The sequence below is a fragment of the Salmo salar genome, chromosome ssa22 (assembly GCF_905237065.1).
Source record: "Salmo salar chromosome ssa22, Ssal_v3.1, whole genome shotgun sequence".
In the NCBI taxonomy this organism is placed as follows: Eukaryota; Metazoa; Chordata; class Actinopteri; order Salmoniformes; family Salmonidae; genus Salmo; species Salmo salar.
Genome location: NC_059463.1, coordinates 34,573,536 through 34,596,243, shown reverse-complemented (window position 1 = coordinate 34,596,243; position 22,708 = coordinate 34,573,536). Strand labels below are relative to the sequence as shown.

General features: G+C 42.9%; 1 protein-coding gene across 6 annotated transcripts in view; it reads right to left on the bottom strand.

Moving 5' to 3' along the window:
• LOC106583269 (nck-associated protein 5-like) overlaps positions 1-22,708 on the bottom strand; it is a 130,060-nt gene that overhangs the window by 26,519 nt on the left and 80,833 nt on the right. For all 6 annotated transcript variants that reach the window (XM_014167230.2, XM_014167225.2, XM_014167227.2 and 3 more), the window contains 4 exons: positions 10,072-10,206; positions 1,109-1,177; positions 880-918; positions 586-705 (listed from right to left, as the gene is read on the bottom strand). In XM_014167230.2, the coding sequence (XP_014022705.1) occupies positions 586-705; positions 880-918; positions 1,109-1,177; positions 10,072-10,200 (357 nt within the window). In that variant the 5' untranslated portion in view covers positions 10,201-10,206. The remainder of the gene's footprint in view (positions 1-585; positions 706-879; positions 919-1,108; positions 1,178-10,071; positions 10,207-22,708) is intronic.

The window sequence follows — 22,708 nt, the reverse complement described above, 5'->3', positions numbered from 1 at the left end:
CCTTGGCGATGAATACAGCTGCACAGTATTGTCTCTTATCAATGGCGGTTATGATATCGTTTAGGACCTTGAGCGTGGCTGAGGTGCACCCATGACCAGCTCGGAAACCAGATTGCATAGCGGAGAAGGTACGGTGGGATTCGAAATGGTCGGTGGTCTGTTTGTTAACTTAGCTTTCGAAGATCATAGAAAGGCAGGGTAGGATAGATATAGGTCTGTAGCAGTTTGGGTCTAGAGTGTCTCCCCCTTTGAAGAGGGGGATGACCGCGGCAGCTTTCCAATCTTTGGGGGATCTCAGACGATACGAAAGAGAGGTTGAATAGGCTAGTAATAGGGGATGCAACAATTTCAGCGGATAATTAAGTCATGCCTAATTATCCTTTATCTTGTCAAATTCATTACAGTTTTGCAAAAACTAAGCAATTGAAACAAAATGAAAAGCAACTTGTTAATTTATGCGTAATTTCTAAATCTTCACAGAGAAATCAATTTCATAAAAACACACACACACACACACACACACACACACACACACACACACACACACACACACACACACACACACACACACAACACATCCTGTACCTGTTGCAGATGGCTGGCCTGGGGGTGTAGTTTCTGGGCAAAGAGCTCAGTCAGGGTTTTGTTCTGTCTCTCCAGGTCAAACACACGCATCTTCAGCTTAATACACTCCTCCCGCAGGTCCTAGAACAAAACACACACACAAAACAAATCATCAAACCTTCACATTTACACGCGCGCGCACGCACGCACGCACGCACGCACGCACTAAACTTGTTGTGTAAAATAACTGCTCATTAACTTGTTAGACTGTTGAGTCTGAACGTCATCGATTCGTCTTCATGAACTATGTCTTACCTTTTGATTCAGAAGGGCCTGTACCACGTGGTTGGCCACCTGAAAAAGATAGAATGAAAGTTATCTTTACTACAGTCTTTGGTCACAAATGGAGAATGATTTTGGAGTCTTAAGGGTAGTAAACTTAGCAGTGTATAAAAGCTGAGAACTTATGTAGTGGTTACAGAGACAGACAAAACATAGTGTGACACTGTCAGGATGACCTTCTCCTTCTCTATATGAAACTCACCTCATCCAGACACCTTTCATAGGCTTCTCTCTGGCTTTCATTCGCAAGGGCCAGGGCTGAATTCTCAGCCTACAAAGGAGAGAGAAAGGACAGAGACATTAGAGAAAAGAGAGAGAGACCAATTACATACATCTATCAAAAGCATACATTTGACAAGAAAGATAAACCGTGGGAGATTCACCCGTCTCATATGATCACAGTGCATTTCAATGTCTACACCTAGAAGAGCAAGCTTCTTTGTGGCCGAGAATGAACAAATCAGTTAATTTCACAATCGTCCCCATGGAGAATTTGACAATACGAAAGAATAAACGAAAGAGCAAAAGATTAGGTAGATCTCCAAAGGGGTTTGATACATCTGAACAAGGACCGTTTATAAAAAATATAGATAAATATCCTTGCTGTAATAGGTGTAAACTGGTGAACTCATTAAAAAGAGAATCCTGCCAATGTCTTATTCGCCATTATCAAAGGTGGGAACGTGTCAACACGGCAACTATGAAATCAAAGGTGTGATGGGGGGACTGAAACAAAGGGGAGGAGAGATCAATTCTGAAAGATTGAAATAGGAGGGAAACAAAGACAAGACGGAGAGAGTTAGTAGGAGGAATGAGAAAGAACAACATGCTGATTGGAATAAAAAGGGAGTGATGCAATAGAGCGAGAGAAGGTGCGAAAGAACAAAACATGTCTTCATAGAAACAGAGGCCCCTAAGCCACCAGTGATTGCACATCAAAACAGCAGTCACACATTTAACGCTCCCTCTACAGTGCGTCACAGAAGCTGTGATGGGCCCAAGTGTTCAATGATCAGGGAATGGTGGATGGTGAGGGGAAAAGGAGGACAGGAGACCAAATTATTTTGGCACTATCGATTCCCATCGCAACCGAGCAGAGAAAACAGAGTTTTCGATTTGCTTGTCTACGAGGTTTCGAAGTAGAATAGGAATCAAACAGTCTAGCTTGAGGCTCGATGACTGTCGCTTAGTCAGAAATCATTGCATTCTCCAGTGGAGGATATGTGTGTGTGTGTGTAAGATAGAAAGAGGGAGTGTGTGGGCAAGTCAAGCCAGTTCAGTTCAGATGCAACATTGTTTCTAAGATTTTCAGTTTTGGACTGTGGATAGCCTACCTCCTAAAGAGATAAACATGCAGAGGTGGAAAAAGTACCGAATTGTCATACTTGAGTAAAAGTAAAGATACCTCAAAGTAAAAATGGAAGTCACCTAGTAAAATACTACTCGAGTAACACTCTAAAAGTAGTTGGCTTTAAATATACTTAATTATCAAAAGTAAAGTATAAATCATTTAAAATTCCTTATATTAAGAAATACAGACGTCACAATTCTCTCTTTTTTACGGCTATCCAGGGGCATGCTCGAAACACTCAGACATAATTTACAAATTAAGCATTTGTGTTTAGTGAGTCCGCCAGATCAGAGGCAGTAGGGATGACCAAGGAGGTTCTCTTGATAACTGCGTGAATTGGACCATTTTCCTGTCCTGCTAAGCATTTCGGTGTCAGGGAAAATGTATGGAGGAAAATGTACATAATTTTCTTTAGGAGTGAAGTAAAAGTTGTCAAAAATATAAAAAGTAAAGTACAGATTCCCCCAAAATCTACTTCAGTTGTACTTTAAAGTATACTGCTCAAAAAAATTAAGGGAACACTTAAACAACACATCCTAGACCTGAATGAAAGAAATAATCTTATTAAATACTTTTTCCTTTACATAGTTGAATGTGCTGACAACAAAATCACACAAAAATAATCAATGGAAATCCAATTTATCAACCCATGGAGGTCTGGATTTGGAGTCACACTCAAAATTAAAGTGGAAAACCACACTACAGGCTGATCCAACTTTGATGTAATGTCCTTAAAACAAGTCAAAATGAGGCTCAGTAGTGTGTGTGGCCTCCACGTGCCTGTATGACCTCCCTACAATGCCTGGGCATGCTCCTGATGAGGTGGCGGATGGTCTCCTGAGGGATCTCCTCACCGACCTGGACTAAAGCATCCGCCAACTCCTGGACAGTCTGTGGTGCAACGTGGCGTTGGTGGATGGAGCGAGACATGATGTCCCAGATGTGCTCAATTGGATTCAGGTCTGGGGAATGGGCGGGCCAGTCCATAGCATCAATGCCTTCCTCTTGCAGGAACTGCTGACACACTCCAGCCACATGAGGTCTAGCATTGTCTTGTATTAGGAGGAACCCAGGGCCAACTGCACCAGCATATGGTCTCACAAGGGGTCTGAGGATCTCATCCCGGTACCTAATGGCAGTCAGGCTACCTCTGGCGAGCACATAGAGGGCTGTGCGGCCCCCCAAAGAAATGCCACCCCACACCATGACTGACCCACTGCCAAACCGGTCATGCTGAAGGATGTTGCAGGCAGCAGAATGTTCTCCACGGCGTCTCCAGACTCTGTCATGTCTGTCACGTGCTCAGTGTGAACCTGCTTTCATCTGTGAAGAGCACGGGGCGCCAGTGGCGAATTTGCCAATCTTGGTGTTCTCTGGCAAATGCCAAACGTCCTGCACGGTGTTGGGCTGTAAGCACAACCCCCACCTGTGGACGTCGGGCCCTCATACCACCCTCATGGAGTATGTTTCTGACCGTTTGAGCAGACACATGCACATTTGTGGCCTGCTGGAGGTCATTTTGCAGGGCTCTGGCAGTGCTCCTCCTTGCACAAAGGAGGAAGTAGCGGTCCTGCTGCTGGGTTGTTGCCCTCCTACGACCTCCTCCACGTCTCCTGATGTACTGGCCTGTCTCCTGGTAGCGCCTCCATGCTCTAGACACTACGCTGACAGACACAGCAAACCTTCTTGCCACAGCTAGCATTGATGTGCCATCCTGGATGAGCTGCACTACCTGAGCCACTTGTGTGGGTTGTAGACTCCGTCTCATGCTACCACAAGAGTGAAAGCACCGCCAGCATTCAAAAGTGACCAAAACATCAGCCAGGAAGCATAGGAACTGAGAAGTGGTCTGTGGTCCCCACCTACAGAACCACTCCTTTATTGGGGGTGTCTTGCTAATTGCCTATAATTTCCACCTGTTGTCTATTCCATTTGCACAACAGCATGTGAAATTTATTGTCAATCAGTGTTGCTTCCTAAGTGGACAGTTTGATTTCACAGAAGTGTGATTGACTTGGAGTTACATTGTGTTGTTTAAGTGTTCCCTTTATTTTTTGAGCAGTGTATTTTTATTTAAGTACTTTACACCACTGTAAACAAGATACTTTATTGCCATGCAACCGAGGTTGGTGGTATTTGTTTACAGTACTGTAGCTCTGAAGTGACTAATATACATATATATATACACCCCAGTCTCACCTCATACAACAAACATTCACCCACATTCATTTAATGTATACCACAGGAGGTTGGTGGCACCTTAATTGGTGAGGACGGGCTTGTGGTAATGGCTGGAGAGGAATCAGTGGAATGCTATCAAATACATCAAACACATGGTTTCGTTTGATGCCATTTCATTCGCTCTGTTCCAGCAATTATTATGAGTCGTCCTCCCTCAGCAGCCTCCACTGACATATATAGGATTTACATTCACAAATGTGCCAATCAGCTAGAATAGCATCACCACAATTCCTAAATATCAACAATCCATAAAGTCTGGGATACCTAGAGCAGCCATAGGGAGGGGGTAGGGGGGCTAGAGAATGGAGTTCAAGGTTCTGACTGCTGCGGGGGGAAAAACGGTTTTAAAAACATTCCGTTTTGGTGGTCAGTGACCTGTAGCACCTACCAGGTCATTGTATAATCTTATTGAGATTTGGTTCTGCCTCTGATTTGAGCGTGGTGGGGCCCTCAGTGAGCAGAACAAGATGATCACAATGAATCTATTTACAGAGATATTACCCAGAGACACTCCAGCACAGGGAAGAGACGCAGCAGTAATTACAGCCTGATTCACACATCAATACGCAGCTGCGCTAAGGGTGAAGGTGTTTGCATGTGTATACAGTAGGGACAGGGAGAGTGTGTGACATTTTGTGAAGGTTTCATCTTCGTAGAGTGTGTGTATGGAATTGACTTTGTGTGTGTTCATGTGTGTTCATGCATGTGTGTGATCCTAATGTCACGTGTGAAACTCAATCTGTCACTCACCTATCCAATCTGAGAGCAATATGTGTATTACGTTTCAATAGTGTCCTCTATACAAAGTGTGGGCTGGCAAAGGCAGCAGACCTTGGCCTGATTCTGCAAAATAAGTGCTGTAAGGCCTCAGCCGAGGGAATTTAACCACAGTAACATTAAGAGCCCTCTCCATCACAGTGGCATGATTATAAACACTAAACACTGTTTTCAAACAGGTGCTTTGAGAAAAGTGTTTTAAAGCACTTTCTTTCCAACCTCTCATTCTGCCACTAGGGCTCAGGAGATGATGGCCAGGAGAGCTGGGAGACAAAGTTTTTTCACAACACCTGAAAAAGTGCCGCAAGGGTCCATTGTGCTGAGTTAGGAGAATTAACACAGGCGCTTAAGGCTCTAATAGAAGAGCCTTTTAAATCGCTTTATAAAGCAAAGGCCTAAGAGAAGCTGCAGGTTATTCTGTCGCGTGACATCCGCAGTGCTTAATTTGAGCCGGATCCTGCACCTCTGTTTTGTTTTGGACTGTTTCATTCTGAAACCTACTTGGCTGGATCCGGTAGCTCTCGTGGCATGAAAAAGAATTGTCACTATTTGCAATGTAAAAATTTGAATAAACAGGATCAAAGTTCATTCGAGTTGCCTCTTCGTTAATTCTATTCAGAGACCTACTAAATCAGCACCACCCTCTGAAGGTTCTGAGCCTGCCAGGGTTGGACTTACGAAGCCAAAGCCCCCTGATGGGTGAGCATAATATTTTGAAATAATTTCATACCCCCTTTTCTCCCCAATTTGGTTGTTACAGTCTTGTCTCATTGCTGCAACTCCCGTATGGACTCGGGAGAGGCAAAGGTTGAGAGGCATGCGTCTTCCGAAACACGACCCTGCCAAGCCACACTGCTTCTTGACACACTGCTTGCTTAACCTGAAAGCCAGCCGCACCAATGTGTCAGAGGAAACACCGTCCAACTGGCGACCGTGTCAGCGTGAATGCGCCCGGCCAGCCACAGGAGTCGTTACAGCGCAATGGGACAAGGACATCTCGGCCGGCCAAATCCTCCCCTAACCCGGGCAACACTGGGCCAATTGCGTGCCGTCTCATGGGTCTCCCGGTCGCAGCCGGCTGCGACACAGCCTGGGAACGAACCCGGATCTGTAGTGACGCCTCTAGCACTGCGATGCAGTTCCTTAGACCGCAGCGCCACTCGGGAGGCCCGGGTGAGCATAATATACAAGGAATTTCTCAAAGCTACTAATGAGAACCTTGACAATCTTGTACCTAGCCGGTGGAGATTCCGGTGGGGTGACCCCACCCAGGTAGTGGCAGTGCTGGCAACACTAGCTGCAGTAACCCATGGGGAGCGGGTCACACTCAGACAAATCAGAGAGGGGACAAATTGTGGCCCTGGTGGCACCAAATAATAAAAGATCTGACTGCACAGAGATGCTTGGGAAAATGGTCACAATGGAGGACCAGCGTGTGTGTTTCAGGGGAAGGGGGTGTATCTGATCTCCATCACCTAGGACTTGACATTGGTTAATCAAATCTGACCATTCTTGCTCAATTATGCATGCCATCTCAAACAGCTACAACTGTATATGCATTTGCACATCAAGTCCTTTCTTGAGTTGGGCTCAAGGATGGAACAACTGTTGAACATCTGAGCTTGTGGTTGTTTGTGGGGGAAGGGTGGGAAGTGTGTATGAGTGTGTGTGTGTGTGTGTGTGTGTGTGTGTGTGTGTGTGTGTGTGTGTGTGTGTCCCATATCTGTTGCTATGGGGTAATTATGTTAGGGACAATATAGGATGAATCACAATAATTGTTTGCTAAAATAATAATTACTTGCCAAAAAGGTACATTTTGTAATGGAAATCCTGGTTATATGTAACAATCCTTCACATGAACTGCCTACATTATTACACATATTATTTGTTAATTGTGGAAATGAAGATACCCAAGATTTTTTTTTATATATACACAATACCAGTCAAACGTTTGGACACACCTACTCATTCAAGAGTTTTTCTTTATTTGTACTATTTTCTACATTGTAGAATAATAATGAAGACATCAAAACTATGAAATAACATATGGAATCATGTAGTAACCAAACAATTGTTAAACAAATCAAAATATAATATACATAATATATATATTTCAGATTCTTCAAAGTAGCCACCCTTTGCCTTGATGACAGCTTTGTACACTCTTGGCATTCTCTCAACGAGCTTCATGAGGTAAACACTTTTTGGGTTACTACATGATTCCATATGTGTTATTTCATAGTTTTGATGTCTTCACTATTATTCTACAATGTAGAAAATAGTACAAATAAAGAAAAAGCCTGGAATGAGTAGGTGTGTCCAAACTTTTGACTGTTACTGTATATATTTACCCAAAAATATATGGGGGATTGGAAATTATGCAGACAATTACATTGATGTAAGCTACAATCTATGTGCAATATTACTCTTTTGTCAGGAGCGCATCAGCCATCACCAGCGAATGAGCTGCACATCATTGGGTGAGTCAGTGAAACTGGAAAGCATTTTTAGGACTATAATTTCCTCCTCAGATTGTATCCTACAATATGTCTCCACACAGCTAGGCCTAGGCTATTGATGGATTCAAGACAAAGGTCGTTTTTATTGATCTCAGATTCTCAGTTTGTCACTGTCAAAGTAGCCTGTCATTTCGATCACTTGTGCAGTATTATGGTGCTTTCAAGACAACTGGCAACTCTGAAAAAACGAGGTTGAATCATGACGTCAGTGATCTTCAGGTCGGAAAGTCTGATCTCTAGAAAGAGGCCAAAGTTCCCCACTTGGAATTCCGAGTTGGATGACCATTTAAAAACTAATTTTCCCAGTCAGAGCTAGTTCTCAATTTCCCAGTTGTCTTGAATGCACTGAAGTCGGCGATTTCCCAGCTTCGACTTCCCAGTTGTTTTGAACGCGGCATTAAAAAAATATTATGCTAAAGTCTCCAGTCATGTAAAATGATGTAGAATTGCACTAAATGTGTTTATAAAAAGGCCTAAAATTTCCCAGACCCTCGGCCACACATTTTTTCCCCATGTGTGCAACTTCTGTAAGTGCCTCTACTCTACTATGCATATGTGATGATTTGAATGCAATGCTTTATTAGAAAGGTGATTTCTTTTTTTTCATGCTTTCCCGTACCTCAGAACTCCCCAGTTTACCCCCCTCTCGCGATCACTTTTTCTTCCGGCACCTCCCGATTTACAAACTAAGCACTGGATATCTGTCTCGGTACTAAGCTGAAAGGAGAGTGGACGCAAGTCATACGAAGTGGCCCCCGACTCACCAAACATCCCTTCCAAAATACCCTAATCACCAGAAGAAACAAACATTTTTAATTAGTGAAATGTAGGGAGGGATCCTTGACTGACAAAACCATTCAAATCCAATACCATCATTCAGCATATAAAATGACATATTCACTTGCCATGATAGACTCAAAACTGCTTCTTTCACAGGAGGAGGGAGACACCTGGTGGACTGTGATACAGTCAGATGCATAGCCCTGAAATCATGGTCTGTATGTATCAAGAGTCTCAGAGAGTAGGAGTGCTGATCTAGGAGGTCCTCCCAGTCCATGTAATCTTATTCATTATGATCGAAAAGGCAAAACTGATCCTGATCCACTCCTACACTGAGACACTTGTTTCAGGTTCACATCTATCAAATTGGCATACATTTTGAAATAGTGAAATACAAATTCTACTAACATTAATAATAAAGTACTAGTGATGATATTAATAGTATCATGGCTGCTCCATCCCTAGGATGAATCAAATACTTTAATTATTTGATTGAGTTTGGTTGTTTGGACTGAAGCAGGTGATCGTTTTGACAGGTGCAGCTATCAGTCAAAACAACCAACTGCATCAATCAAATGTTGCAAACGGTTATTCGTTTTCATTGATTGCTTTGTCTGATGCAGCTCTCAGTCTCCAGGGTGTTTTCTCAACTGGATTTGCTCAACTCCTGCGTCCTCTCTTGCCTCCTTTTGAAAAATATCAAAGGTAATCGAGGAGAGGCGGCAAGGAAGGAACATGGACGAAAATGAGACTCTTCCACTTGCAGATCATTCAAAAGTACTGGGTGATGTAATATTGAGTGACTATTTTAAGCATCGTTATTATTCTGGACCAATCCAAGTTCACCAGACTGTATGCCAATGTGTTGAATGAATTTTCACTCAGGCAAATTACTTTTACAGGGGTGGAGCCCAATATAAATGTGTAAAGTGATAAAAAACAAAGGAAGTTAGCTGTGCAAGACATTTTATAGATAAAACAATAAGTAGCATATTGTTTTTAAATGTATGCATGCTATTCTCCTCCGACAAAACAAAAACTGATTCAAAGGGGGGTATGGCAGATTTCAAAACTCTTCGGTGAAGCACTCCGGTAGGATGCACATGACTATCCTTGATGAAAAGTGGCCATCGAGGAGGGGAAGACACTCTTCCGTTCGCCTAATTGACACACTCCTCGACCACTTATCGGTTTCTGGGTCACGAAGAAGATAGAACGGAGGAGAGAGGGTGGAAGACGGACTTTTGCCCAAATGAGAAAAGGCGTGTACCCAGAGGGTCAACAGCTCCAGGGGTCAAGACTTGAGCTCTTTCTTAATTAATCCTCTTCTTGTCTCCTTCTCAAAACCCATTGAAGAAGGTCAGAGGGGAGGGACCTTGAACCTTCTCCTTCAATACAGTTGAGAAGGAGGTGAGGAGACAGGGTGCGAGGAATCAAAGAAAGACAAAATGAGATATACCCTAGACGAGCCCTGTATTCCCCCTCCCTGGGCCTCACCTCCAGCTCCTTGAGCCTCTCCAGGAGCTCTCTGCTGCTCTCTGGCTCTTCCAGGTAAGACTCCACATTGCCTTCATCTGACTCAAAGGCTTCATCACACTCCCTCAGCTCTGGCTCCTCAGACTCCATCACCACCTGCGGTGCAGAAAGGACGTCAGGGTTACGGTTAGTAATGGTGTAGGGCAGTGGTTCCCAAACTTTTTAGAGTCCCGTACCCCTCCAAATATTCAACCTCCAGCTGCATAGCCCCTCTAGCACCAGGGTCAGCGCGCTCTCAAATGTTGTTTTTTGCCATCATTGTAAGTCTGCCACACACACTATACATTTATTAAACATAAGAATGAGTGAGTGTTTTTGTCACAACCCAGCTCGTGGGAAGTGACAAAGAGCTCTTATAGGACCAGGGCACAAATAATAATCAATACTTTTGCTCTTTATTTAACCATCTTACATATAAAACCTTATTTGTTCATCGAAAATTGTGAATACCTCACCACAGGTTAATGAGAAGGGTGTGCTTGAAAGGATGCACATAACTCTGCAATGTTGGGTTGTATTGGAGAGAGTCTCAGTCTCAAATCATTTTCCACACACAGTCTGTGCCTGTATTTAGTTTTGCTAGTGAGGGCCAAGAATCCACTCTCACATAGGTACGTGGTTGCAAAAGGCATTAGTGTCTTAACAGCACAATTTGCCAAGGCAGGATACTCTGAGCGCAGCCCAATCCAGAAATCTGGCAATGGCTTCTGATTAAATTCAATTTTCACAGAACCGCTTGTTGCAATTTCAATGATGCTCTCCTGTTCAGATATCAGTAAGTGGACTGGAGGCAGGGCATGAAAGGGATAACGAATCCAGTTGTTTGTGTCATCCGTTTCAGGAAAGTACCTGCGTAATTGCGCACCCAACTCACTCAGGTGCTTCGCTATTTCACATTTGACATTGTCCGTAAGCATGAGTTCATTTGCACACAAAAATATAATTCAATGATGGAAAGACCTGTGTGTTGTCCTTGTTAATGCAGACAGAGATGAGCGCCAACTTCTTAATCATAGCCTCAATTTTGTCCTGCACATTGAATATAGTTACGGAGAGTCCTTGTAATCCTAGCTTCAGATCATTCAGGCGAGAAAAAACATCACCCAGATAGGCCAGTCGTGTGAGAAACGGTCAGACAAGTGAAAATGATGGTCAGTAAAATTAACTTTAAGCCGTCTCTCAATTTAAAAAAACATGTCAATGCTTTGCCTCTTTATAACCAGCACACTTCTGTATGTTGTAAAAGCGTTACATGGTCGCTGCCCATATCATTGCATAGTGCAGAAAATACACGAGAGTTCAGAGGCCTTGCTTTAACAAAGTGTCCAAAACGTCTTTCAAGCTGTCAGGCATTCCCTTGGCAGCAAGAGCTTGTCGGTGGATGCTGCAGTGTACCCAAGTTGCGTCAAGAGCAACTGCCTGCACTCGCGTTACCACTCCACTATGTCTCCCTGTCATGGCTTTTGCAGCATCAGTACAGAACATGAGCAGCAGCTACGTTTGGCTTCATACGGGGCCGTTAGTGGAATTCCCACGAGAGAGTAACGGTTAATTTTGTTTATTTAACCAAGCAAGTCAGTTAAAATTTAATTAAAATAAATCTTCAGGCTAGGGTCCTTCTTTCTCAATTTCCACCTGAGTGACGTGCCCAAGGTTAACTGCCTGTTGCTCAGGCCCTGAAGCTAGGGTATGCATATAATTGGTAGCATTGGAAAGAAAACACTTTGAAGTTTGTAGAAATGTTAAAATAATGTAGGAGACTAACACAATAGATATGGTAGGAGAAAATCCAAAGAAAAACCAACCAGATTTTTTTTTTTGAGAGCCCATGCTCTTACAATGGAAAGTATAGGGAAATAATTAAATCTAGCTCCCAGTATGCAATTCCATTGGCTTCCACAGGGTGTCAGCACTCTATGTTCAAGGTTTGAGGCTGCTTTCTTCTAAAACGAGTAAGAATAAGGAGTTTTAGTACTGGGACACACTATTGGAAATTCGTGTTTGGGCGCCCAAGGAAGACAAGACGCACCTGCTAATATCGGTTTTCTATTGAACATACTTCTTTCCGTATGAAATATTATAATTTGATTACATTTTAGGGTATCTGAGGAGTCAATAGAAACGTATTTTGACTTGTTTTAACAAAGTTTAGCGATAGATTTTTGGATTCCTTTCTCTGCATGTTGAACGAGTGGATTACTCAAAACGATGGCGCCAACTAAACTGACTTTTAGGGATATAAAGAAGGATTTTATCTAACAAAACGACTCTACATGTTATAGCTGGGACCCTTCGGTTGACAACTCAGGGGAATATTTTCAAAGGTAAGTGAATATTTAATCGCTGTTTGTGAATTTATGAAACCTGTGCCGGTGGAAAAATATTTTGATGTGGGGTGCCGTCCTCAAACAATCTCATGGCATGCTTTCGCTGTAATGGCTACTGTAAATCGGACAGTGTAGTTAGATTAACAAGAATTTAAGCTTTCAACTGATATAAGACACTTGTATGTACCTACATGTTTAATATCCATAATTCTTATGATTATTTATTTGAATTGCACACCCTCCAGTTTCACCGGAAATTGTCCCGCTAGTGGGACGCCTAGCCCTAAGAAGTTTTTTAAGAACAAATTCTTATTTACAATGACGACCTAACAAAAGCCAAAAGACCTCCTGCGGGGACTTACAAAATAAATAAATAAATAAATAAATATAGGACAAAACACACATCACGACAAGAGAGACAACACTACATAAAGATTGACCTAAGACAACAACATAGCAAGGCAGAAACACATGACAACACAACATGGTAGGAACACAACATTGTACCATGTTTTGTGCTGCTACCAACAATATTGGGCACAGACAACAGCACAAAGGGCACACAGACAACAGCACAAAGGGCAAGAAGGTAGAGACAACAGTACATCATGCAAAGCAGCCACAACTGTCAGTAAGAGTGTCCATGGTTGAGTCTTTGAATGAAGAGATTGAGATAAAACCATCCAGTTTGAGTGTTTGTTGCAGCTCGTTCCAGTCGCTAGCTGCAGCGAACTGAAAAGACGACCCCCCCAGGGATGTGTGTGCTTTGGGGACCTTTAACAGAATGTGACTGGATGTTAATTATTTGACTAGGCTACCTGTATTTGACATTGTGTTGTTATTTCGCTGAACACTAGGTGGTTAAATTGTATTTTTGGCAGTGAAACGAGGCTACTCAGGCGTTAAAAAAACCTCACTCAAATGTATAGCCCCTTTGGAAAATATAAATGGACTGTTTGAAAATGTGAAGAAAAAAATAAAAATGTGAATCTCATTTTTATTTGGCGTACCCCCGACAGCAATGCGCGTACCCCTTCACCCTACCCCAGTTTGGGAATACCTGGCATAGGGTGAAGTTGCTCCTAGAAGCTGATCCTGGGAAAATTTTGCATTTTCCAGCTAAGGGTTTAATGGGGCAATCAGCTGTTGAAAAAATAACAAAGCGTACTGCCTGCCATTGTTTTTCTATGGATGAAGGACTGACCATCCATGATATAAAAATAGTTTTAACCATATTTTGAGGCTATACAGTGTTTGTTTACATTTACTTTTACAAACATTGGAGTAAAACAAGCTTGTATTTTGAGTTCTGATGGGGTACGACAGTTGAACTAAGATCATGAAGCATTTAGAAGTTATATTATTCAAGAATCAATGGATACATATAATTAAATTATAAGTCCAAAAATGGATGAACAACTGCTGATTGCCCCTTTAAGGTTAGCATTGGGAGAGGGGACCTATACCTAGGGGAAACATCAACCCGGAGCTTAGTATTGGGGACATGGTCTGGAACACTGTTACCGTAGTAAGAGAGAGGTTGGGGACACAGTTGGTAATAATGTCACTCCACACAATAACAACATCTCATGGGGATTTGTCATGGTTTTACACTCTTTCCAGGGTGATAATTAAAAAGAGGCTTTTATATTTTCAACTACATTTCACCTTTCCACTCACTCTGCTTTTGGTAACGGCGACTGTTTTCAATAGTGATAGTGACAATGAAAAGAGGATAAACTGAGATTTAAATGAAGAACGCGGAGGCTGAATTATAAAAAGCTTTACGTATCTATTTTAACACCTCTGAGCACACGTATGGCGATCACATGAATGAAGCAGGGGATGGTCGTCTAGACATTACAGTTTATGTTGCTCTCCAGGTCGACCATGGCTGAGCGAGAGGCGCCGAGACTCATGGCTTGTTGCATCAGAAGCTCTGTGGTTTTACAAAGTTGCCAGACTCAGCCTCGTACGAATCATCCTGATCTCACAAGCGTACATTCTGTTTCGCTACACAGATCTGTAACAAAACAGAATGTAAGCTCTTGAGATCAGGATGGTTCGTACGAGGCTAAGACCGTGTCCATCAGAGGCTTCAGAGTCCTTTATCTCTAAGTCATCGATCACTATCCTTGTAAAGGTGAGGTCTCATGTAACATAACCATTGATAAGGAAAACAATAAAGGTATTCAGTAGAAAGAACATTAACAGGGCTTCAGTTAGGGATATGTAATGAATGTCGAATGGGAATTATGAAAACAATAGACCTAAAAACACATACAAACAAATAATATATATATTTTAATGGAATAGAGGAAGACTGTCCTTTTGATTCCCTAACACTTCCTAAAGTCTAGTCCTAGCTCTAAATTTAGGCCCTACTTTGATGTTAAAAAAATAGAACATTTGTGTCTTTTCTTGGTTGATGCTAAGCGAGTTCCTTGGGACATCCATACCCTTAACCCTTACCGCAGCCCTAACCGTTTTAAATTTCAACTTCAATGGGGTGACGTCAGAGTACCAAGGATCTCACTTAGAATTTTCCGCCTTTTCTCCTCCCCAGTCTTGTGCTTTAGTGGGAAGGCCCGCTCCCTCAGGACATATACCAATCGCTCTATTGTATCCAGATGATGGGCGGTAAATTAAAGCATATTCCACCCTTATCTAACCTCTTTCTCTGCCCATCCAAAATGACCTATTCAGTACTGGCAGAAGGATCTGAAGAGTGAAGTATGTGGGGTAGACAGCCCTCTTCTGGCCTGTATGGGATTTACATTAGTGATGGTAAAGCCTTATTTCAAATAAGGTTCCGGAACTCCAATTTGAGCAGCAGCAGCTGAAAAATGAGCTCCTACAAATATTGAAATTTACATGGTTTTTAGAGTGAAGTACATCGGAAAAAAAGCAAAAGAAAACTGCAAGACTGAATAGGAGAAAAGACAAGCAACAAACAAAGAAGATAGGCTTTTGAAAAATAACTATTTTTCATAAAATTGTAGTTATCTTAGCAAGCTGAATTGTTTACCAGTTGCTAAGCAGTTGCTAGGGACTCTTTTGGAAGAAGCTAGCTAGCTAACGAAGAATAACAAAGAATATCTAGTTAACAGAAGAAAAGAAAGAGAAAATCAGGACAGAAGAAAAAGGATATCAAAGTGAAACAGTTCTCTAAAGACACAGGAGACAATAATACAAGAAACAACACTTCTGTAGCTTGTCAACTATGTGTCTGTCTATCCCTGTTCTCTCCTCTCTGCACAGGCCATACAAACGCTCCACACCGCGTGGCCGCTGCCACTCTAACCTGGTGGTCCCAGCGCGCACGACCCACGTGGAGTTCCAGGTCTCCGGCAGCCTCTGGAACTGCCGGTCTGCAGCCAACAAGGCTGAGTTCATCTCAGCCTATGCTACCCTCCAGTCCCTAGACTTCCTGGCGCTGACGGAAACATGGATTACCACAGATAACACTGCTACTCCTACTGCTCTCTCTTCGTCTGCCCACGTGTTCTCGCATACCCCGAGAGCATCTGGCCAGCGGGGTGGTGGCACTGGAATCCTCATCTCTCCCAAGTGGACATTCTCTCTTTCTCCCCTGACCCATCTGTCTATCTCCTCATTTGAATTCCATGCTGTCACAGTTACCAGCCCTTTCAAGCTTAACATCCTTATCATTTATCGCCCTCCAGGTTCCCTTGGAGAGTTCATCAATGAGCTTGACGCCTTGATAAGTTCCTTTCCTGAGGATGGCTCACCTCTCACAGTTCTGGGTGACTTTAACCTCCCCACGTCTACCTTTGACTCATTCCTCTCTGCCTCCTTCTTTCCACTCCTCTCCTCTTTTGACCTCACCCTCTCACCTTCCCCCCTACTCACAAGGCAGGCAATACGCTTGACCTCATCTTTACTAGATGCTGTTCTTCCACTAATCTCATTGCAACTCCCCTCCAAATCTCCGACCACTACCTTGTATCCTTTTCCCTCTTGCTCTCATCCAACACTTCTCACTCTGCCCCTACTCGGATGGTATTGCGCCGTCCCAACCCTCGCTCTCTCTCTCCCGCTACTCTCTCCTCTTCCATCCTATCATCTCTTCCCTCTGCTCAAACCTTCTCCAACCTATCACCTGATTCTGCCTCCTCAACCCTCCTCTCCTCCCTTTCTGCATCCTTTGATTTTCTCTGTCCCCTATCCTCCAGGCCGGCTCGGTCCTCCCCTCCTGCTCCGTGGCTCGACGACTCACTACGAGCTCACAGAACAAGGCTCCGGGCAGCCGAGCGGAAATGGAGGAAAACTCGCCTCCCCTGCGGACCTGGCATCCTTTCACTCACTCCTCTCTACATTCTCCTCTTCTGTCTCTGCTGCTAAAGCCACTTTCTACCACTCTAAATTACAAGCATCTGCCTCTAACCCTAGGAAGCTCTTTGCTACCTTCTCCTCCCTCCTGAATCCTCCTCCCCCTCCCCCCCTCCTCCCTCTCTGCGGATGACTTCGTCAACCATTTTGAAAAGAAGGTTGACGATATCCGATCCTCGTTTGCTAAGTCAAACGACACCGCTGGTCCTGCTCACACTGCCCTACCCTGTGCTTTGACCTCTTTCTCCCCTCTCTCTCCAGATGAAATCTCGCGTCTTGTGACGGCCGGCCGCCCAACAACCTGCCCACTTGACCCTATCCCCTCCTCTCTTCTCCAGACCATTTCCGGAGACCTTCTCCCCTTCCTCACCTCGCTCATCAACTCATCCTTGACCGCTGGCTACGTCCCTTCCGTCTTCAAGAGAGCGAGAGTTGCACCCCTTCTGAAAAAACCTACACTCGATCCCTCCGATGTCAACAACTACAGACCAGTATCCCTTCTTTCTTTTCTCTCCAAAACTCTTGAACGTGCCGTCCTTGGCCAGCTCTCCTGCTATCTCTCTCAGAATGACCTTCTTGATCCTAATCAGTCAGGTTTCAAGACTGGGCATTCAACTGAGACTGCTCTTCTCTGTGTCACGGAGGCTCTCCGCACTGCTAAAGCTAACTCTCTCTCCTCTGCTCTCATCCTTCTAGACCTATCTGCTGCCTTTGATACTGTGAACCATCAGATCCTCCTCTCCACCCTCTCCGAGTTGGGCATCTCCGGCGCGGCCCACGCTTGGATTGCGTCCTACCTGACAGGTCGCTCCTACCAGGTGGCGTGGCGAGAATCTGTCTCCGCACCATGCGCTCTCACCACTGGTGTCCCCCAGGGCTCTGTTCTAGGCCCTCTCCTATTCTCGCTATACACCAAGTCACTAGGCTCTGTCATATCCTCACATGGTCTCTCCTATCATTGCTATGCAGACGACACACAATTAATCTTCTCCTTTCCCCCTTCTGATAACCAGGCGGCGAATCGCATCTCTGCATGTCTGTCAGACATATCAGTGTGGATGACGGATCACCAGCTCAAGCTGAACCTCGGCAAGACGGAGCTGCTCTTCCTCCCGGGGAAGGACTGCCCGTTCCATGATCTCGCCATCACGGTTGACAACTCCCTTGTGTCCTCCTCCCAGAGTGCTAAGAACCTTGGCGTGATCCTGGACAACACCCTGTCGTTCTCCACTAACATCAAGGCGGTGACCCGATCCTGTAGGTTCATGCTCTACAACATTCGCAGAGTACGACCCTGCCTCACACAGGAAGCGGCGCAGGTCCTAATCCAGGCACTTGTCATCTCCCGTCTGGATTACTGCAACTCGCTGTTGGCTGGGCTCCCTGCCTGTGCCATTAAACCCCTACAACTCATCCAGAACGCCGCAGCCCGTCTGGTGTTCAACCTTCCCAAGTTCTCTCACGTCACCCCGCTCCTCCGCTCTCTCCACTGGCTTCCAGTTGAAGCTCGCATCCGCTACAAGACCATGGTGATTGCCTACGGAGCTGTGAAGGGAACGGCACCTCCATACCTTCAGGCTCTGATCAGGCCCTACACCCAAACAAGGGCACTGCGTTCATCCACCACTGGCCTGCTGGCCCCCCTACCTCTGAGGAAGCACAGTTCCCGCTCAGCCCAGTCAAAACTGTTCGCTGCTCTGGCACCCCAATGGTGGAACAAGCTCCCTCACGACGCCAGGACAGCGGAGTCAATCACCACCTTCCGGAGACACCTGAAACCCCACCTCTTTAAGGAATACCTAGGATAGGATAAAGTAATCCTTCTAACCCCCCCTAAAAGATTTAGATGCACTATTGTAAAGTGGTTGTTCCACTGGATATCATAAGGTGAATGCACCAATTTGTAAGTCGCTCTGGATAAGAGCGTCTGCTAAATGACTTAAATGTAATGTAATGTAAATAGCTTTCTTACGAAATGAGTCCCTTTTGCGTCCCTTTGATATTTTGAGTAGAAATTGTGCACCAATATTGAATTTTAAAAGCCTGTAATATTTAATGAAGTAGCATTAATATCTACGCTCTAAAAATAAAAGTTTCCTTGAGTATCCTTTAGGGGTTCTTCAAATTGAAACTGTGGGGGAACCCTTATAAGTTCTTCCGAGAACCCTTTCAAAGGGTTTTCATAGAACCCCTTTTAATGGATCCTCAAATAACCTTTTGAAGAACCTTTTGGGATTCATTTTTGAACTACCCCCCCATCCCCTATTATTATTATTAATAATAATAATACATATAACAATGACAATATTTTAGTTCTCAGTGTTTATTATGATTTTAGTGGCAAAGCAGAATAAAACAAATCTAAATATGAGGTAAACTCAAAGCAGAGCCCCAAGTCCAATGGGTATATCCTCTGTCGTGTTGATGTTAGTGTTGATGTTCTCCGTATCCATAGCCAGAATGATTTTGCAGTGCATGGTGATCGAACAGGTTTCCTGTTATATTCAGGTGTAGGAAGGGTAAAGTCTGGGAATTCCCCCCAAAAAGTCATTATATAGATGATTAACAAAAGATGCACGACAGAATTCATAACTTTTTGTGGTGAATGTGAATTAAAAAAAACTGTTTTGATAATGGTTCATACACATACCTTGTCCATAATGTAGAGGCCTATGGGATATTCACTGAAGAGGTAAGGGAGGAGGATGGTAAATGTGATCTGCATTACATACCAATACCTACTTACATACCTTTTTATGCCTCCTCGTACACCTGCAGATACAGACACAAAAGTGAGCAGTTCAATCATCTGCACGCAATACAGCTAGCCTTCAACATATTCTCATAGCCTACATATTCTTACCTCTTTGTTGATTGATATCCATTGAATTGTGTCCATTTTCTGTTTTAGAAAGATCGTCACAAATATAAAAAGATACATGGTGTCATCATAAAACAATATAAATATAGGTCATACAAGGGACAAACCTTACCTTAAACTGAGGAGATTTTTCAGTTAAGTGCCTGCACCTGCTGTCCTTTCAAATCGAAATGTTTCAGTTGGGCAGTTAGGGTTCATCAAGGAACCTCCTTAGTTGGTGGGCGTTCTTGCAGGAACCTACCTCCTATGGGGTTCTTCGAAGAACTTTGAGGAACTTAGAAGAACCCTTGTTGAACCCCACATTTTTGAGTGTACAACATAGAAAATCCAATAAATCATGAATACAGACTTGATAATGTGCAAAAATTCTGGCATGTCCCTCTGCACTCGGATGTCTAGGAAGATTTTAACTCAGTTAACCCCAACATTTGTCCAAGTTATAAAGTTCCTTTTGTTGCTTTAACAAAGTAATTTCTGAAGATTATTATTTATTTCATGTGATTAGTTATTCATTTTATTAGGTAAAAAAAAAACATTTTAAGGTCAACCCTGTTACATAAAATTAACTCTAGTTTTAATATGGTGAAATGATTCCTTTCGAAAAATTCCCAAAAGAAACATTGAACATCTAATAGTGAAATCATAGTGTAAAAGCAAGTGAGCTGGTTCTACTCTTTTTGGCAATTTTCTGGTGTTTTGTGATGGGACAACTGAGTGGGTCAAGCATAACATGTCAACCCTGTTACCCATAGATAGACACGCTAGAAATGTTTTAATTTGAAATGTTTTGTAAAACTTGCCTTCAATTGCCCCTCCCTGTTACACAAAACAAGCTTCCATTCCCCCTGTCACAAGGTGATTTATGGCTGATTTAAAGGCCCAGTGCAGTCAAAATGCATTTTTTCCTGCATTTTGTATCATATTGTATTTCTGTGTTTTGTATCATATTGTGCAACAGCTGATGAAACACACATTGTAAAAGTGTATGTGTTATTTTCCGATAGTTACTGCTTGAAAATACAATATACACAGGAGCTTCTAATCAGCAGGTTCGCATGGGTGGTGGTTTTGGCTTTCCATGGTGACATCGCCATGCGGTAAATTGGTTAATAGACCAATACAATTTTTTTGTTCCAAGCCTCTCTGCCAATAATAGCTAGTTTTTAGTTTCCCCCTCCCCACTCAGACCACTCCTAGACAGTCCTAGCAAATGTCTTGTTTGAGAAATAGGTTTGTCCATTTTCATTTAAATCTATAACAGTCAAGTACTTAATTGTTACCCAGAAATCATATCATATTGAATTAAAAATGGCTGCATTGGGCCTTTAAAATTAAATCAGCCTGTCAACTCTGATACTTTATTTGGCACTTAAAAGGCACTTACTATAGTCATTTTATAAATTTAACCTCTTGAGATGGAAAATTACAATGTTAAAATTATGCGAAGATTCTTCCCCCCCACCACCAAATTACACTACCCAAAAGGGACTGATTTCGTGGAACGACCCAACAAGACTTGTGGGTGTTGCAATACAAAGCCATATTTATGCCGATAATATGTTAGAACAAGTCACAAAAAGCTTAATGACGATGGAGAACACATGAATTGTTGGTTTATTGTCCAATGCAGCTGTTTAGAGCTGAGGTAACGGAGTCTTTGAACGGGATTAATGTAAGGAAGGATCAAAGAGAACACGAGGCTGCATGCCTGAGTCTGAAGATGCACTATTATAAGGAGTAGGGTGCCATTTGGGACGCACACTGTCTAGGCCAAACAGATAAAGTATTCTCAGGGACGTGATTTGTGCCACACACCGGCTTGGATCAATACATTGATGGCGCTGCAGCCTCCTCCTCTCCCATGTATCCCTCTTTCTGAGAATCCAAAATAAACAGGGCAGTTGTATATCCAGACTTCGGTAGGTAGGGGCTTATTTTCACCAAGCCACTTTCACCAAGGAACAGACATTTTATAAATTAGAAATATATGCCATTTGCATGCATACATTTGTTACATATGGGTGATCCCGGGAATCAAACCCACTATCCTGGCTTTGCAAGAGCCATGCTCTACTAACTGAGCTACAGTTCCTTCCCCTTTTCCCATCCGTCCTTCACCTTTCCTATCTTTACGCAGATCGGTGCTCTGTTCCCTTCTTATTTTGTGATGGATGTCTGACTGACTTGAGAGAGCTTAGGTTTTGGGTTTTAATTCAGCTAAGAATATAAATCGATATGGCCGGTGTGGCTCAGCGATTAGTGCCGTGGACCCCAGCAGACATGTATTGTATATCCTACCAGAGTAGTCATGGATTCGAATCAGACCCACTACCCTTCTGACTCTCAATCTCTGCTGTCTCCTCTCCACTGTATAGATAGATAGATAGATAGATAGATAGATAGATAGATAGATAGATAGATAGATAGATAGATAGATAGATAGATAGATAGATAGATAGATAGATAGATAGATAGATAGATAGATAGATATAATATAGAGATAGATAGATATAATATAGAGATAGATAGATATAATATAGAGATAGATAGATATAATATAGAGATAGATAGATAGATATAATATAGAGATAGATAGATAGATAGATATAATATAGAGATATATATATATATATATAAGAGAAGAGAAGAGAAGAATAACTCAAACAGACTTAGTAGATTCAGTCAAATAGACTCATGGTGGTGAACGTGTGCATGTCAGTGGAGGCTCCTCATAGGAGGAAGTGGAGGACCATCCTCTTTTTTTTTAAATAGTAAAACACAAAGTTATCCTTTTTAGATAGAACTATACTAAATATAATCATGTCACCAAATAATTGATTAAAACATAATATTTTGCAATGAAGGTCTACAGTAGGCTCAACATCACTCTGTAGGGTAGCACCATAGGTACATTGACTTCAATACAAAACCTAGGAGGCTCATGGTTCTCATCCCCTTCCATAGACTTACAGTAATTATGAGCTCTTGCAGCATGAACTGACATGTCCACCCAATCAAAGGATCAGAGCATGAATCT